We start from the raw sequence: 19,127 nt of genomic DNA, 5'->3' as shown, positions 1-19,127 counted from the left end.
CGGTGCTGCAAAGTAGCAATAGACGCCGCTTAATCCTCTGAACTGCTCCACTGGCAGTCATGTGCCGCACATACCCATTAACTCCCCATTGTAGTCAACAGACTTGTCTTTGTGTGCACAGTAAATACACACAAACATAGGTAAAACAGAAAAGTAAGAATGTCTTACATACCGTATCTTCTGCACTATAAGGCACACCGAAAAGCCTTTGATTTTCTCAAAAACCGACAGTGTGTCTCATAATCCGATGCGCCTTATATATGGATCAATAACGGTCAGTTATGGCTACCGTAGTCAGGGGGCATTGCTGAAGCAGCAGCGGTAAGAACGGTAAAGGGGAATTCCAGTCCCGCACCAATTGTTTGTGTAGAAAGACCCCAAAATGGCATCTTTCAAGAGACACGCTTACGACGCAGAGTTCAAACTCAAGGCGATCGGTCACGCAGTAGAACACAGGAATTGAGCAGCAGCGAGAGAATTCAACATTAATGAATCAATGGTACGGAAGTGAAGGAAGTAACAAGATGACCTGCGCCAAGTAAAGAAGACTAAACAGAGTTTCTGAGGAAACAAAGCGAGATGGCTATAGTTAGAGGACAAACTCGAACAGTGGGTTGTTGAAAAGAGAGCAGCAACTAGAAGCGTCTCTATAGTCTCGATTTGAATGAAGGCAACGGCGCTAGCTAGCGACATGAACATCAATAAATTTTGAGGCGGTCCTTCTTGGTGCTTTTGTTTTATGAAACAGTTTGAACTGTGACAACTGGAGTTGGAAAAACATTGTTTTCAATGAAGGCAGCGCAAATACCGGTAACAGCTACTTGTACGTACAGTACCCCATTGTGAATGCACTAACTTGTTTTGGGAGAGAAGGGAGTTCTCTTGGAGTATTTATGGGGTTTGACCGACTGACTTATCGGAATGTTTTGTTGACATTCCCTTAGTGCAGCTTCATCTCGTGAATGCATAACGCAACCCCAGCCACTACAGTCATTTCTATTCCATGCACCTTATAATGCAGTGTGCCCTATATATGAAAACAGTTTTAAAAAAGGCCATTGTTTGAAGATGCGCCTTATAAGGCGATGCGCCTTATAGTGCGGAAAATACGGTGTTTGTTTTTGTTCAATGATTGCAGAAGCCTGCAGCTCTGAGCCTCTTTTAGTTTGGTGATGACAAGGTAATAGACACGGTTCGACAGGAATCTGAATGGACTATGATGATTTGCAGATGACACTGTGATTTATAGTGAGAGTTTGAAGCAGGTGGGGGAGGCAACAAGATGGGTGGGGGTATGTTCCGGAAAAGGAGAGGAATGAATTGAGAGGGTGCTCTAGACAGGGAGTCCAGAGCAATGGAGAGGGTGGAGAAGATGTGACGGAACTTGTCCGAGCAGGTTGGAACAGGTGGAGAAAAGTGACTTGTATGCTTTTGAGACGGTGGCATTTAGGAGAAAACGGGAAACTGAGATGAAGATATCCGGGTTCTCTTTTTGAGAGTGAGGAGGACGGCTGGGATCAGGAATGAGTCCATTAGAGGGACAGCACATGTTAGATGCTATGGAAATAAAGTCAGATTGAAATAGTCTGGGCATGGACTAAGAAGGAATGGTGAAGATCTGGGAAGGAGGGTGCAATTGGAACTGCCAAGGAGCAAGACTTGAGGAAGACCAAAGAGGAGATTTATGGATGGCGTGAAAGAGGACAAGAAGTTAGAGGTGCGAGAAAAGAAGGTTAGCTGGAGGAAATTAAACCACCTTAGCGACTCCCAGAAAAAAGTGCAAAGCCTGCCCATGCAAGTGAAGCTCAACGTAGAGTCCGACCATCTCAGCTGTCCAAGTCCAATGTCCAATGTAATACATTTTATTTCTCTTTGTGTGCGTTTGCATATTATATAGGGTTACAAACATGTGCTGGTAGCACTGCCTACACTGGTGATTCATCTCATATAAATCTAGCCACAGCTATAAATATCTCCCTTGCAAATCCATCGTGGGTTGCAGCTATATTTTATAAGACTTATTTTATAATTGAAATCTATAGTGCTCGAGAGAATGTCTATTTGTATTCAATTTATAACGTCGTCTCTCTCCTTCTAGCATCCTCTTCTCTGGAAAAAAACATCTATAGTCTTTTATGGTCCAAAACTACCTCTTGTGTCTCCATGACATCTCCAACATTAGCAAATACATTACAGGAGGATCACATGTTTGGAAATAAAGTGAATATATGACTTTTGTACTGCAGGAAGTACAATGACAAAGTGAGTCCCAGGGGGATTGTGAGCTTTTGTTCACACAGATCTGGATGAGGTACGTCGCCGCCGCTGCCACTGCATTGAGGTTAACAGGTCAAAGGTAAAACCATCCCGTCTAAGAAACCAGGTCAGTTCATCCAATCCTATTAGGCAAACACATGCTTGTGGCCATATTGTATTTGTCATCATATAGCCGTTTGATCAACTCCAAATAAATTTTTTTGATTTTTATTGTCAGATTCAAATTTTTTTTCACTTAAAGAAATAGCTTTTGTCTGACTTTCTGGCTTTTCGTCTGACTTGAAATTTTCTTTTCTAACCACATGTGCATTTTTCCCCACACGGCAGCGGCATATTCCCTCTTTTAGGTTTCGACAAGGGAGGGGTCAACCGTCCCGGAGACCCACACGTGTTGCGCTGCGCCCACCGACCGTTTGTCTGCATCTCGGTAAAGCTGAACGATGCAGGCAAAAAGACGCTAATCCCGCTCTTAATCTGTTGAGCTGCGTCTGCCGGCCCCGGGATGGATTAAACCCGAGCAACAGACGGAGGCCCAGAGAAGCCGACATTCACCATCGATCTAATTGGCGCGAACACGAAGGCCTGGAGACGGGAGTCAGGAATTGGTCGGGCGTCGGCAACCAACGTAGTGCAGGAAGTCGAGTAAACAAGGTCAAGCGTCAAAGGTCGACCTGGCCTGTGTCCCGCGTGAAAAATCAATTTATATCTGAACAGATTCATCCGGCAAGATTTAAACCCCGACACATTTTATTTATAATTCCTTGATGACAAGGGGAAGCAGAAGGATACGCTGTGTTAGCATTAGCATTAGCTTTCCATAACCAGAAAGGTGTGAATGGCGGGACCGACTTAGTCAGGGATTAATGAACGAGACACGAAGATGATAGAAATATATTTTATTGATGACCGGGAAATAATCTGCAATTGATTGGCAGGGAAAAAAAAACTCACCGTTACATATGTGATTACATGAAAACAATAAAAAGAAACTAATTTGAAAAGCATTTCAGCAAGAAACACATCTGACAGAATCCAGGGTGTATTAAAATGTTTTCAGTGTAAATCTCAGGAAATCTAGAGGATGATTTTCTATTTCTATCCCAACCGGTCGAGACAGAAAGTCGTCCGATTCAAGCTCAGATCCACCCAAGGTTTCCGCCGTCGTCAAACGCTTTCTTGTGCGTGAATATTGGGTTTCTGTAGATAGCGGTGGTCCAAGACCTGCTCAATGTGGGAAGTTTCACAAGACAACAGTGATTTGGTGCCATATAAACAAAAATCTGACTTGACTTGATGAGTCCTCCCAAGTGTTCGGCACCGAGTCGTGATTATTCACCAACAATGAGGATGATTTTTGCCTTTCTTTCTTTCTTTCCTGAAAGTCAGCTGCCGGTTGTGGATGAGAGTCAACTACGACGATACGATAGCAGCCTGACGATTCTCCGATCTATTTTTACTACCTTCACCAACAGCATCACCTGCTTGTTCTTGCCCTACACCTTCGGTCCGCCCTCGTCCTGCACCGCCGTTTTATTCCCCTCCTCTTCTTCCTACTCCTCCGCCCGGGTCCAGCTGACGGGAATCCACTGGGGTTCGTTCTGAACCTGCTGTATGATGGAGAAAAGCTCCATGCAGGCGTCCTGCAGATCGTCGTTCACCAGCACGCTGTCGAACAACTGCTTGTACTTCGCCTCCATCACCTGGGACGTCTCCTCCAGCTCCCGCAGCTCCTCCTGCTGCAGATGGAAAAGACGCCGGGTCGTGATTGTAAAACTGACGTAAAAACCCGAGACATCCCATCACGCTCTTCGCTAATTCCTTCGCTATTAGCTATTAGCATGTAACTGTTAGCGCTTCTTTGTGCCCCCATCTGTTTCAGTCGCACCCTTGCTTTCTATCTCGTTCTTCCTCTTTCCACCCCAACCGGTTGAGGCGAAAGGCGTATTTCTTGGATAAGTCCAGGGTTTCTGCTCTGGTAAAAGCGCAGGTTTTTTTTTTTTGCATTGAAAACATACCTCTTCACCAACCACTACCCTACAAATTGCACTCAGCCCCCAACCGCTGCACCAAAAAAAAAAAAAATAAGGATGAAATTGATGTATCTGGGTATATGGTTCGGAGATGGCTATTTGGTTGAGTGGTCACTTCTGACTTCCAACTACTGGTACTTTGGATCTTCGGTGACTGAATTGCGCTTCTTGTAAGTCGCTTTGGATAAAAGCGTCTGCCAAATGACTGCAATGTAATGTAATGTTGCATTAAGTCTGCACTTTATCCACACCCTTTTTTTCCTGCTGCCACCATCTATTTGTATTCTGCTAACATCTCTTTTTATTCTACCGTGTTAACACTTTGTCAATTTACATATAATTTTGTCTTTTTTATCATTTTTTCACCTCTAGCCCTTAGTCCATACAGATTTTGTAATGCTTGCAGAATGAAAAGTCATGTTTCTTTGAATACTTTTAAAGAGTGGCGGTTCGTGTCATGAGACGACCCTGATGTGATTTTGACTTTCAATACTTCTATTTTGTGTATTTAAGCATACTGAAACTAAATAATCGGTTCTGTTCTCAGTATAAGCCTACATTTGTCTGATTATGGGAATTATGGGTCATGGTGAAATTAAAAAAAAAACAAAATCTTCTTGTCTTGGCAACTAGACTTGAATTTCTTCACTTGAGGACATTTCATCCCTCATCCAAGAGGCTTGTTCAGTTCTAATGGGGAGTTTCCGAATATAATATATATAATATAAGTGAAGAAATTCAAGTCCAGTTGTCAAGACAAGAAGATTTTGACAAGAAGTAAGAGAATCATAGGTAGTGATTATTCTGATGCATAGTGATCTAAGAAACATTTTAAGAGTAACGCTTCCCCAGACACAAATGGCACCAGAATATTTGCTATTTCAACAAGAGGAGACAGAAAAATGGAAAGTTCAACGCCGGAACAGAAGCCTCTGTCTTTCCTGCATGATTATTCGCTGAAAAAAGCATGGCAGGTGGATTTCTTATACTGGACTTACAGCTAATAATTTTCAAAGTTGCGGACTTAAAACTGAAAGTCGGAAGAAAATATTAGTTGTACCGGAGTCTCTGTCATGTTGGTTGTTTAGTGGGTGGTATTCTAAGCTGTCTTAAATCAGTGTTTTCCGAGCCTTGGGTTTACAACAATATCAAAAGTGCCCGATATTATCGCAAGTCTTTCAGTTGTTACGGCGACGTAACACGATCAATAACCAATAGATGAGCTCCAACAAAACCGGAAAAAGAAAACCTGGTAGAGGAACAATCAACAGAGCGGTATGATGGCAGCAGACACGGTAAAGGAGCAGATGAAGTCTTTAGATGTATGGATGGCGTTACCGTGAAAGCTCTGTTGATGCTGTAGTTGGTGGTCATTCGAGCGTCTCTCCTGGTCTGACTCAGTCTCTCCAGGCTGGGGGATTTGATGAAGATCACGTAGGGCTTCAGAGTCCTCGTCCGCAGAGGCGGGATGCTCTGACAGTGACAGCAGCATGAGGGGTTAACTAACAAACAAACTTTGGGGAAATTAGTTGCAATCATTAAGTCATTGTGCTTGTCGTGCTGGTTGGTTTCACCCTCCCTTGCCTTTTCAAACTGAAGACATCATATGATGGCATCAGAGAGTAGATAGACGACGTTCAAATGAAGAGATTTAACTTTAAACGAGCTTAGGAATTAATTCCAAATCAATCGCTGTGGTGCAGCGCCTGGCGCCTCTGCCAGTAATTTCAGGGGGCAAAACTTGTATGCCTCAAATACTCAAGTATAATGCCTAATATACTAATATTTTGAAGATATTCTATACATTTATTTTTTTGACTTTTATATAAATCAATGAAACATATAGAAGTCTTTTCCCCGAATGATGCTTTCCGTCGCAAAACACCTGTACTACTTCACCTTTTACACCAGCTTTGAGTAATTCTTTTTCAGTGCTTAATAAAGCCAGGTTTTCACTCACTCCTGTGAAATAGAAGACCTCAGATATGATTTTATCAATTTCAGTTTGAACAAATGCGAGCAGTAAGTGTAAATATTTCATTGAACATCCCCCAAAAAACTATGAAAAGTTGCAACCATTCCAGAGCTATACTCTAATCTGAGTAGAAAGAACTTATAAAAGAACTTGATGCACAAAATGCTGAAGAAAGCACGAGCTATGAGTCAAGGAAACACATGTAAATCATGCGCGTGAGTTTAGGGGGATTGGCAGAAGTACCATTTACTCTAGACAGAAAGGGTGCACCGTTTTAAAGGAACAAAGAGCTAACAACTGCCTCCGCACTGCTGTGAGCCTCCAAAAATTGATTTTTTGCTGAATGCCCCACATCCGGTGGACGCCCAAGGTCAATGGATCATCGCGGATGTCCAGATGCGTAAAAGAGAGTGAAAGGTTGTATGCCTCTATATGTCAACCGACCCCGCTCCAGGGTGTACCCCGCTTCTCGCCCAATGACAGTCGGGAAAGGCTACAGCTTCTTTGTCACCCTAAGGACAGGATAAGTGGTAGAATTTCAAGTTGGTCATTTTCCTATCACTACCAATCAATCGGACCAATTTTGCGTTGATGTTGTACAGTGATCCCTTGCTATAACGCGGTTTACTTTTCACAGTTTCACTACTTCACGGATTTGCATGGTGCGTTGTGTTCTGCATTCTGATTGGCTAAAAAGTCACTCCGCTTCTTCTCTACCTGTGCGTCAGCAACGTTGCAGTTTAATATGTACACGTACATAAAACAGCTTGCCAAATTTACATTACAGATGTGCAAATTCTCTTGCAATTTCGAGTTTCTCTTAAACCCATCATGTTGACAAAACGCTCTGGACCGACAAAAGCACCTGCGGCAGGGCCCAAAAGGCAGCGGAAGATGCTATCTATCGCAGATAAAGTTAAACTTCTGGACATGCTAAGGGAAGGTAAAAGCGATGCGGCTGTAGGTCGGCATTACGGAATTAATGAATCTTCCGTTCGTTCCATAAAGAAGGAAGAAAAAACATAAGGACGATAGCAGCAATGTATAATAGAGTGCTCAATTGTATAGTAATTGTAAAAAAAAATAAAGGTTTCTACTTCATGGATTTTGCCTGTCACGGGTTCTTTTTGGAACGTAAAACCCGCGAAAAACAAGGGTATACTGTACACCAAAGATGTGAACATTCTGCCCGAGTTACAGCGCATTGATGTGTTGGTCTTCAGGGTTTGCCAGGGACACCGGGAACATTATTGCGCTCTCTTTGAAACCGACTATTTATTTTTTTTATAACACTAGTTCGAATTGGGGGACATGGTGATGGATCCTGGACCCAGGTTGAGTTTGCATGTTCTCCCCGTGTCTGCGTGGGATTCTTCAGGGCTCTCTGGTTTCCTCCCACAGTCCAAAAAGTGCAGGATTAGTGACATACGATGATATCACCATAAGACCCAAATACTGGGCAAAAACTCACATGAGGTTCAACATCGATGATGCACATCCTTCCTCGTTTAAGCACTTCGTTGATTGCGTCAAAGCTGGTCCCGTACAGGTGGCCTTTGTACTCTCCGTACTCCACAAATCTAGAGGCGAACAGCAGGTTGGTGGGTTCATGATGTTCCACAGGATGCTAATGAGCTGTCCCAGAGAAGCATACCTTTGGTTGCAGACCATGTACTCGAACAGCTCTTTGTTGACAAAGTGGTACTCCCTCCCCGGCTGCTCCCCTGGCCGAGCGGGACGGCTGGTGTCTGACAGGCGAACCGCGAGCGCAGCATCATTCAATGGCAGACAAGACGGCACAGCGTACCGAGAAACATCAATCATCATTGTGACGCACCTCCTGCTCAAGATATTTATCAAAAAATTTGTGCCCAGATAACTATTCTGGATACCAAACTTCTGCTGCATCGTCTCTGTATGAGTTGCTTTTCTTACTATCACTCTGGTACACGAATGTGACTGACTTCAGTCGGGGAGAATGGTGGAAAGTGGAGGGTTCTTACGAGGAAGAGGTCCTTGGAATGTTGATGGATTCAGTTTGATGAGTCTTTTCCTGAGTTCGTTCACTCCGACTCCTGAAGCACCTGGTGTCAGCAAGGTCAGGTATCAAAAGAGAAAAAAATTGGACATACGGTGAAGGAAAACTTCATCACTATGCAGATGACACTGCTGTATTTGTCTCTAAAGCTGCATGACTCGATGTCTTTCAGGAAAATGTTTTTGACACACTAAGTAGCTTGTGCTGAACTGGAGAAGTTGCTTCAAGAGTCCAACACCTTTTTTACTTTTTTTTTATGATTTTTGAAAGACGAAGGAGACATTAACTAGATTATCCCAATATAAACCGGATGTCAGATTCTGGATAACAGGAATTTGAGTCAGGACAAACATTTATGAAGGTCAGCGCTCAGAGAATCTGTTTGATATCGCCATAAGCTCAGAATTTAGCTTTAAAATCTGGTTTCCTGCGTTTTGATTTCTCTGTTTTATAATACTTTTGGTATGAAGGTCATCCTTTGGACTGGAAGTTCATTGTTCTCAATAGTAAAAAGTGGATTCAAACTCAAGTCCTTGAGAGTAGAAGGAAGTAACATGAACTCAAAAGGTAACCATGGCAACAAACTCTCTTACCTACAAGGATGATGAGGCGGTGGTTCTCCTGCGGGGGGCGCTGGTACAAAGTCACTTCCTCATACGGGGAGGACAGGGCACTGCTGCTGGGCGAGCAGGAGGGGCAGGACTGACGCCTCTTCCTGTACGACGTTGTCCTCCAGAGACGGAAACTTTGCCTGAAACCGGCTGATGAAGATGGAAAAAGTAGAAATTCCATCATTTTTTAATTTCCATCTCAGTCAGATTAGGAGAGATTTTGCACTAAAACTAAGACATGTCTCACCCAGGTAGATCCCTTCTGTAACATCGGCATCAGCCTCTTCTGAAGGTGGAAAATATCACATTTAAAAAAAGAAATAAAACTCCAAAAACAGCTTTGGATCTCGTAATCGATCACATTATTTATGATTTTTGGCAAAAGATAGCGGCATTGAAATTGCAGTAATTTTTTTCCAATTTACATCAGCATACTAATACCGAATAATCCCTGAAGAAAAGCAATAAAAAAACATTTTTTGTGCACCAATGCTGTGGAGCTGTCTTTCTCTTGACATTAGGCTGATTTATTTATTATGTATTGATTTATTATTATTATTATTATTATTATTAACAATAATAATAATTACAATTGTTAAAATAATAATAATTACATAATAGTACTAATAATAAATGATAATTACAATTGTTAACAATAACAATAATTAAAAATAATAATAATGATAATAATAATAATAATAATAATCGTCATCATCATCATCATATTACTATTATTATTGTTGTTGTTGTTCTTGTTGTTGTTCTTGTTGTTGTCATAATAATAATAATAATAATAATTACTATTATTATTATTATTAACAATAATAATAATGATAATATAATAATAATAATAATAATAATCATATTATTATTGTTGTTGTTGTTGTTGTTATTATTATTATTATCATTGTTATTGTTATTGTTGTTGTTGTTGTTGTTGTTATTATTACTATTAAGGGGGATTTTAGTGAGAAAACACAATATTCAGCATCTACCTGAGTCTCTAAAGAGACTTACCTACCAAAATCAATATCTTCCTGATCTGAAAAAAAAACAAAATAGATGGATAGTAGTTATTTCAACAGCCGGAATTCGTGTACTACATTATCAAGGAGGCATTAGACCAGCTCTACCTGCGGCTTGTTTATCTTCGGATGCTGAATCTTCCTCTGTAGCAAAGACAACAAGACACTTTCATCAATCAGCTAAAAAGTAGAAAGTTTGAAACATCCAACTGTCTTTTTTTTTTATTTCCCAGAACTAGTCTGGAGTTGTACACATTCCTCCTGATGCCCTGCTCCCACGGGGAATACTTAGATTCCTTTTTCTGGTGGAAAGCATCGAACCCCGAACATGTGCCTTCTCCTTTGATTTAAATATTTACATAACCATCCTACCCCGGATGACAGAACATGCAGCCGAGAGAACAATCATCTTGTTTTAAAGAGCGATAATGGAATAAACGCATTTATAAAAAGGTTATAGCTGTATATCTGGGGCAGTGCGCCGCTAGGTCATGACGCAGGGGCTTCAAAATATAAGTGCTCCAGATTCGCCTCCGAACCTCTGTGACTGCTAAAATGATGCATGTGTGTGTGTGTGTGTGTGTGTGTGTGTGTGTGTGTGCAGGTGAATCAGCAGTTGCACCCACCGTTATCAGCCAGGGTCACTGCAGCAGTAGGAGGAAAAAAAACACGTTGAAAAGGATTGCTAAAGGAGTCGGGAATTTAACCACTAACCTTCCCCGATACTAAACCAGCAACAGGAGAATAAGGAACACTGAACTACAGGAACCCTGTAAGAAATCCCACGGGACGGGGAAACACATCGTGGTTGCCGACGGCGACCCTCACGTGGTCTGATGCAGACGTGACCCCGCAGCGGTTGGCACCACCATTGCTCCCTCTGTTTGCTGCAAGACAGGGGGAAGGAAAAAGTCAAAATTTGAATTTTTTCAATCATACCCCTTGATGGAATTTTGGTTTCTCATCCTTTAAATTTATTGTTGACTTTGTGCACATTTATGTTCAGTTGTCCCAGGTCAGCCAGGGACAGAACAGCCCGTACAATTGGGGTTTGGTAGCCCCCTCCCCCCGCAAGATTTGCCACGGGACATGGTCGAATGCCTTCTCCAGGTCCACAAAACACATGTAGACTAGTTGGGCAAATTTCCATGCCCCTTGGGGGACCCTGCTGAGGGTTTAGAGCTGGTCCACTGTTCCACGACCAGGACGAAAACCACACTGCTCCTCCTGGATATGAATATATAGTCATATAGCTATATAATATATATTTAATATTATTATATATTACTATATACATTATATATATTATTATTATTATTGTTATTGTTGATAATAATAATAATAATAATATATATAATGTTATTCATATTATTAATAATATCAATAATATTGCATTATAATATTTAACTTTTTTTTATATAACATTTTGATTTTATCGTTTTCCGTCCCACGGTGTCCTATGATCATGTATGCATTTAATCGTCTGTATTTTGAAGCACGATTAATTTTCATGTCAAAAAAAAAAAGGTACCTTCAAGGAATTTTGAATCAGGTAAAATTTAATTTGCTGTTTAGATTTCTAACATTCTGAAATGTCCAGGCTGCAAAAAGCCTCCTGATGGACATGGGGTGATTTCTTTCAAAAAATAATGTGTTGAAAAGGGACACTCCACATCTGTGAGGTTGTGGGGTGTCAGGACGTGTCACCTCTTCAGCAGACCCGCGGAGGGAATCAGCCCCGCCGATGACGAGGAGCAGGGCAGCTTGCGGGCCTGCCACCACCTGCCGTCGGACTGGTCCACCACCTCCAGCAGGTCCCCTCTGTTGAAGGCCATCCCTGCGCTTGGGCAGGGGATGGAGGAGTCCTGCAGGGGGCAGTAGTCCACCATTGCCCTCATGAACACCTTATGCAGAGGAATAGAAGAAGAAGAAGAAGAAGAAAAGGGTCACTTTTCGAGCTTGTTTTGTTTTCATTCACTCATTATCTAACGCTTATCCTGCACTGAGTGGTCGCGGGGCGCTGTCATCGGGCAAAGGATGGGGTTCACCCTGGACCCAATCAATCGCAGGGCAACAACCATTCACCATGCTGTCAAAATTTTCTTGTCGCGGCAACTGAATTTTTTTCACCCCTCATCCGAGAGGCTTCTTCAGCTCCGATGGCCTGCAGGGAGTTTCCGAATATAACTGTCAAGGTTGTGCAAGGGTCTCAGTTACGATGGCTTGAGTCGATCGGCAGGGTGTCGTTAGTTGGGGACAAAGGAGCAACTTTTGGGGATTCACCTGGATCAGATTGTGGAAGGGTGAAGCCAAACTTCTTAGAATGTGAAACCTGTTGGATCACATGGATTGAGGTCCAGTTGCCACAACAAGATCCTCTACAGACATTCAACCATAGCTGTATCTTCTAAAGGGATACAGCTGGATTTCAGTGATTTTGACATACCGCATTTTCCGGACTATAAGGCGCAAGTAAAAGCCTTCTCAAAAACCGACAGTGCGCCTTATAATGCGGTGCCCCTTATATGTGGATCAATATTGAGCCGCAAGAGGTCTCCCAACTACGGGAAGCAGCCGCTTGACTCCATTTTCCCCCGTAGAAGAAGTAGCGCGCGATGCATACCGGGATATATGACTGCGCGAACCGTGCCTTTTCATTTCAATTTGTGTGTGTGTGCGCCTATTGCAGAAGTAGCAGTGGTAAAAATGGTAAAGGGTAATTCCAGTCCCACACCACTTGTGTGTGTATAAAGACCCCAAAATAGCTCCTTTCAAGAGACACGCTTACGACGCAGAGTTTAAACTCAATGACGCAGTAGAACACGGGTGACAGAATTCAACATGAACGAATCAATGGTGCAGAAGTGGAGGAAGCTACAAGATGACCTACGCCAAGTAAAGAAGACTAAGCAGAGTTCCAGAGGAGACAAAGCACGATGGCTACAGTTAGAGGACAAACTTGAACAGTGGGTTGTTGAACAGAAAACAGCAAGTAGAAGCGTCTCTACAGTCAGTATTCGAATGAAGGCAACAGCGCTAGCTAGCGACATGAACATCCATGAATTTAGAGGCGCTCCTTCTTGGTGCTTTCCTTTTATGAAACGCCTTGAATACCGGTAATACCGGTAAGAGCTACCGGTACATGCGGTACCGTATTGTGAATCCACTAACTTGTTTTGGGAGTGAACGGAGTTGTCAGAACATTGGTTTATATTCTATCAATAAAGTTTGACTGATTTATCTGACTGTTTTGTTGACATTCCCGTCAGCGCAGCTCCGTTTAGTGAATGCATAACGCAAGCTCAGCCACTACTGTAGCTTCTATTCTATGCGCCTGATAATGCCGCGCACCATATATATGTGATTTTTTTTTTTTTAAATAGGGCATTCATTGAAGGTGCGCCTTATAATCAGGTGCGCCTTATAATGCGGAACATACAGTATATCACATCCTATTCAATATATTTCAGCACCACACACAAGCTCTTGAGAGTTCACGAATTCGAACATTTTCCCTGTAGCTGAGGGAAGTGTCAAGTCACCGAGAGGCTGAGCGACTGAAAGATCTCAGTTAAGTAGATTTATTGCAAAAAATAAGAGATAAACTCAAGACGATGTGCAGAATATGATATCAAAGCAAGCAACAGCAATTGTAACTTTTAACTTGCAGTCAATGAAAAAATACGGGTGGACTTCATACAGAAATAAAGAAAATAATCCACAAATTGTTTTCAATTTTATAATATATATATATATATATGAAATATGTATCATATATTTATAATATATTAGATAAGAGCACTAGCCTTCCTCAAAGTGTCTGGGTCATTCGCTGAACTGACTGCAGATAACGTTTCTGTCTTTTAAAAGGATGTATCCTTTGGACTGTTTCCACTCGTCGTTTCCATGGCAACCATTTTAAACATTGAATTGTCTTTATCTCAATCTGCACTTTTTTCATCTTACATGTCCCGGGAATATAACCGTATGCATTTCAGTTTGCACTCGCTCAATCAGTACGCCCAATACTGACCAATAATAATAATAATAATGATAACAATAATAATAATAATACTGATAATGATAATAATAATAATAACAATGTTGCGTTTTAGTCACCCAGGTGACGTTAAAACATCTGTTTAATGAACAATAGCTGTTGTTGGCCACAGCCACGCCACACAAGCCAGCAATACAAGTAACTGTTGCCGCTCAATTGCAGGTAAAAAAACAAAACAATAATTCATTGCACCCCAAACCACATGCACAAATTTCCCAGCAACACCAAAATCACACAGAAAACAAGCATCAACATTTGCGACTCGCTACATTAATGATCATAATCATACATTTTATATAATGCAACAAACTCTACACTCAAGGACACCATACCTCCATATACAAATAATATTGATTAAAAAAATATGTATACAGGACTGTCTCAGATAATTAGAATATTGTGATAAAGTTCTTTATCTTCTGTAATGCAATTGAAAAAACAAAAAAAATTACTTTTTCATGATATTCTAATATTTTTAGATCGGATTTTTGAGTTTTCTTAAGATGTAAGCCATAATCAGTAACATTAAAATAATAAAAGTCTTGCAATATTTCAGTTGATTTGTAAAGAATCCAGAATGTATGATTTTTTTGTTTTTGTAATTGCATTAAAGAAGATAAAGAACTTTATCACAATATTTTAATTTTCTGAGACCGTCCTGTATATACAAATACATACACATATTTATGTTTACCAGTCATTTCTTTGTCTCTACTAACTCTTCCAATCTGTCTTCACTACAGACAGCAAAGTAAGAATTTTGTTGCGCATTGAAAAAAGTTTCCTGTCCATGAATGTGACAATAAACGCTTTAGACTCTAGATTTATTTCCTCGTATTCCAGTATGACTTATTGTGCGTTTACTGGCGATTTGATTCCGTCAGACGGTTTCCTACCGGTTTGTGGTTGTTGCTGCTGCTGCGGCTGATGATCTGAACCGCATTTGGAACCACTTTAAACAGGATCGTGCCGGTTGAGCTGGTCTGAAACAGACAAAACATTTTTTTTTATACATATTTAGAATTGTTTTATTAAGATTTCATTGTTTTGTGTAAGAGGAGACGCACCATCATCTGGATCACCTGCTCCGGTTCCAGACCGACAACAGGGTTCCCATTCACTTCCACTAGCTGATCGCCGGGATGGAGGAGGCCTGACACACACACACACACACACGGACACACACACACACACACCATTAAAAATGCATACATTAAATAGACATTATCTTCGATGGTCCTTCTCAATGACCTCCTTGAACTCACCGCTGCGGTCAGCCAGTCCTCCATGAATCACCCTAGCGACGAAGATGTCTCCCGTCTCCTCGTTCCTCCTTATGGTGGCCCCCTGGCCGATACACACACACACACACACACACACACAAAATAGTTGACAGGTTCGATTTGGTTTTTGCTTTTCCCTCCAATCACGCTTCCTCACCAGCGGCTGGTTGTTCTTCACCAGGCAGACTATCCTCATGGCCTCCTCATCCTCGGGAAGCTCACTTGGAAGCGGGGGAAGAATCGGCCCGTAGTCTGACTGGGATACGCTGTCATGTGCCGCTAGGAGAGCCTGAGAAAAAAAAAAAGTGCGTGTGTCAGTGTTGCAACAGAGAACACACACACACACACACACACACACACATACACACACCTGGATGTGCGGCGAGCTGAGGAGCATGTAGAGGTCTTTAGCATCTGAGGAGGGACGTCGGGCCTTCTGCAAGGATGACATGATCTGACCCGCACACACACACACGCAAAGACAGCGTCAAAATTTGACCTTTGACCCCGGAGGGTAACAGGAAGCCAGGTCGAGCTGAGAATTGCTAAATGTTTTTGAGAGAATTCCATGTGTGTGTGTGTGTGTGTGTGTGTGTGTGTACCTCTTGGGACAGTCTTAAAGCATGAGGCAGGAGTGGACGAGGCGACAGTCTCTTGAACTGCACCAAAGACTCGTATACCTAATGAGACAAAAATAACGAGTGTACAAGCACAAGTGTGGAGCGATTGTCCTTGGAAGTCACATTATAGGTATCTGAAACATTCTCTGTGTAATCAGATTACTCCGACAACAAGTATTTTCCTGCAAATTTCGACGGGCCTTGCACCTTCAGCAGGGCGTAGAGCCATGGCGCGGTTAGGAGTTCGTGGAGAATCTGAGCGCCATTGACGTCCCTGCTGACGGCATCGCCGAGGTCCTCCACTACGCTCGAGAGCACGTCACTGACGCCTGCACGCATGCACACACACACACACACACACATGCACACACACACACATCACCGATGAGTACAGTGTAGTGGAGACTTGCCTGCATTTTAACAACTACCAGAATCAGCAGTGACTTATGAAATGTGTGCATGTGTGTGTGTGTGTGTGTGTGTGTGTGTGTGTGTGTGTGTGTGACACTCACCTCCTTCCATTGGTTTCATGCCGATTGTCCCACCTTCCAGATCAGCTATAAAGCTCAAAGCTTTACGTCACTGAAAATGAACGCTCGTGAGTGCGATGAGAAGGAAAATTAAACTCATCCTAGTTTAATTTAATTGAATTTACTTAGCCACTGTAATAAATAAATCGCATGTGGATCATTGAGAACCCGACCGGCCGTTAATGGGCGATTGCGGAGGAAGCCAACCGTTTTATTTCGGTGCTTCCTGTGACAGTCCGAGGTCACATCTCCGCTTTAGCCAATTACCTCGGCTCAGCTCCAGGTTTCCATTCACCCGCGCTGAGGACGAGCCGCCTCTAAAAAAAAAAAAAAAAAAAGATGCAAAGTCACAGGAAAGGTGACGTCACACGGACCGGCGTGGTGTTTTTCGGGCCGACGTTTTCCCGCTTTGAATTTTTAAGGATGGCGTCGCCATCTTGGGAAGATGTTGGTCACTCGGAGTCACGGGCAGGAGCCTGATTTGTTTATGAAATTAAATATGGCCGCTTGACAGTGGCAAAAGTCATCCTTTTAGAAAAAGAATAAAATAAAATAGCCATTCTTGTTATTGCAGAACACAACAAAATAAAACAACTGGTTTTTCTATATATCAAAATAGGCCTTCCAATATATCCACCAAGGCCATAAATGCATGACCAGACTTCTTTAAGCCCCGCCCACAATAAACAGTCAATAATTAACACCGACTCATTGTAATTAGCTTAAAAAAAATTGAATGCAATTTCAGGCAAAAAAAAAAAAAAAAAACAGCAATTCTGCAGGAACCGGCGCGCTAATGTTAGCAATGTTAGCAATATTAGCTTAGATCAATCGAGTGGGATCAGAACTCACCAAACCAGCCGAGCGGATGCTAATCCCACCCTCGTAACTCGTCTTAATCCACAAAACCTTCCTTACCTACTTGTCATCTGTCCGTTTGTGCGCCTTCCTCCGAAATCCTCATCGCTCGCCGGCCGTCTCACACCTCGCCGCTCCTCTTCAGCCTGCAGCACTTCGTCACACCGCCAAGGACTTTAAGTCTCCGCTGCTTTTAGCCTCACGCACTCTGACATAACAAACCCCTGACCTTCGACCTTGACCTCCGGAACTGAGGCGGTTCGATCCGCCTCGCCACGTCGACCTGCCCTCACTCACGTGCGGTTCCTTCTTCGATGTTTCACATCGGGAGCTGATTTGCTTCTCAAATGTTGGTCCGTAAATTTTTTAAATTGTCGGGTCCGCTTTAATTGTCAACAAAAAGCACTTGAGAATTTACATTCAACTGCAGGAGGAGGCATTTAGTGTCCAGTATCTACTAAATTTTGAGTTCCTTTATTGTTAACTGTATTTACCTTTCGTGTTTGTTTGGTTTTATATTTATAATCGGAGTTGTCAGATTAAAAAAAAAAAAAAAAAATCACATTCATTCATAGGATTTATTTGTTTAGCCGTTTTAGGCTTGAGCATTAGAAAAAAATAAAAAATAAAAAATAAGATAAAATAAAATAAAAAATGAATAAAAATGAATTTCACATTCAGTGGCTGCAGGTGGATCCATTAAAAAAAAGGGTGGTGAGATGGGAATTTTCATTCATTGGATTTATCCCAAAGCGGCTACATCCCCAACCCTGTTTATTTTTTTGCCGTTTCAGGCTTGAGCATTAAAAAATAAAAAAATAAAATTGAAAAAAAGTAAAATAAAAAAGGAATAAAATTAATTTCACATTCCGTGTCTGCAGGGGAATCCATTGGAAAAAAAAGGGTGGTGTGATGGGAATTTTTATTCGTCAGATTTATCCTAAAGCGGCTACATCTCCAACCCCGTTTATTTTTTTGCCGTTTCAGGCTTGAGCATTAAAAATAAAAAATAAAATAGAAAAAAAATAAAAATTTCACATTCGGTGCCTGCAGGTGGATCCATAAAAAAGAAAGGTGATGTGATGGGAATTTTTATATATCGGATTTATCCCGAAGTGGCTACATCTCCAATCCCATTTATTTTTTAGCTGTTTTAAGCTTGTGCATTAAAAAATAAAATAAAATAAATTTCACATTCAGTGGCTGCAGGTGGATCCGTTAAAAAAAGGGTGGTGCGATGGGTAATTTTGATTCATCGGGTTTATCCCAAATCGGCTACATCTTCAACCCCATTCATTTTTTAGCCGTTTTCGTCTTGCGTATTAACGGCTTCATTTGATTGATGGGATTATATGACCTTTGACCGTCATTCAGAAAATCCATGCCTGAACAATGAGGATGTTTATCATATCGTCCAATCATATCAAATACAAGCTACCATAAATGTGGTTGTTTTTAACTTTTAGTAATTTTTTTTTTTGTCATTTCTTTTAATCCATTTTGCTGTAGTAAGGGAACATTTTTTGGGGGAAATTATGTGATATTATGAGGCACAAAAATGCAATATTTACATCTGTGTAAATAAATGTATTGTATTGCAGACAAGTGATGTGGGGCATTACATTAATTTCAAAGAAAACAACACAGAGCGTCCTTATTTGTAAGAAAATCTAACTTATACCTCACGGACACAAATAAGAATGTGTTGTAGACTGTATAGAAATGATTTGACGGTTGCCTCAGAGCAAGAAGGTCTCCGGATGCGTGTTCGTCTATGTCTTCCCTCCCATAGTGCAAAAACATGTAGTAGGTTCAGTAGA

The 19,127-nt window shown here is 41.6% G+C and overlaps 1 protein-coding gene across 6 annotated transcripts; it reads right to left on the bottom strand.

The window, feature by feature from the left end:
* Nucleotides 1-3,189: 3,189 nt before the first annotated feature.
* Nucleotides 3,190-17,729, bottom strand: LOC147233186 (MAGUK p55 subfamily member 4-like). Of its 6 annotated transcripts, XM_086147755.1 has the most exons (22): nucleotides 17,368-17,729; nucleotides 16,717-16,766; nucleotides 16,432-16,501; nucleotides 16,127-16,248; nucleotides 15,902-15,979; nucleotides 15,670-15,753; nucleotides 15,457-15,588; nucleotides 15,282-15,363; nucleotides 15,084-15,169; nucleotides 14,913-14,999; nucleotides 11,664-11,860; nucleotides 10,785-10,843; nucleotides 10,583-10,600; nucleotides 10,065-10,100; nucleotides 9,953-9,973; nucleotides 9,179-9,217; nucleotides 8,914-9,081; nucleotides 8,286-8,366; nucleotides 7,937-8,030; nucleotides 7,754-7,862; nucleotides 5,646-5,780; nucleotides 3,190-4,013 (listed from the first exon to the last, which is right to left on the bottom strand). In XM_086147755.1, exons 3-22 carry the CDS (start codon nucleotides 16,448-16,450, stop codon nucleotides 3,828-3,830), a joined length of 1,833 nt encoding a protein of 610 aa, XP_086003881.1. In that variant the 5' UTR covers nucleotides 16,451-16,501; nucleotides 16,717-16,766; nucleotides 17,368-17,729; the 3' UTR covers nucleotides 3,190-3,827. The 6 variants fall into 6 exon arrangements, with proteins under 6 accessions (XP_086003881.1, XP_086003878.1, XP_086003875.1 ...); XM_086147752.1 differs by having other exon boundaries at nucleotides 15,457-15,753; nucleotides 16,657-16,766; XM_086147749.1 differs by having other exon boundaries at nucleotides 15,457-15,753.
* Nucleotides 17,730-19,127: the final 1,398 nt, after the last annotated feature.

Source organism: Fistularia commersonii, chromosome 6 (assembly GCF_037954325.1).
Source record: "Fistularia commersonii isolate RoL2024-O1a breed Wild chromosome 6, RoL_Fcom_v1.0, whole genome shotgun sequence".
Lineage (NCBI taxonomy): Eukaryota > Metazoa > Chordata > Actinopteri > Syngnathiformes > Fistulariidae > Fistularia > Fistularia commersonii.
This window is presented reverse-complemented; position numbering and strand designations above follow the sequence as displayed.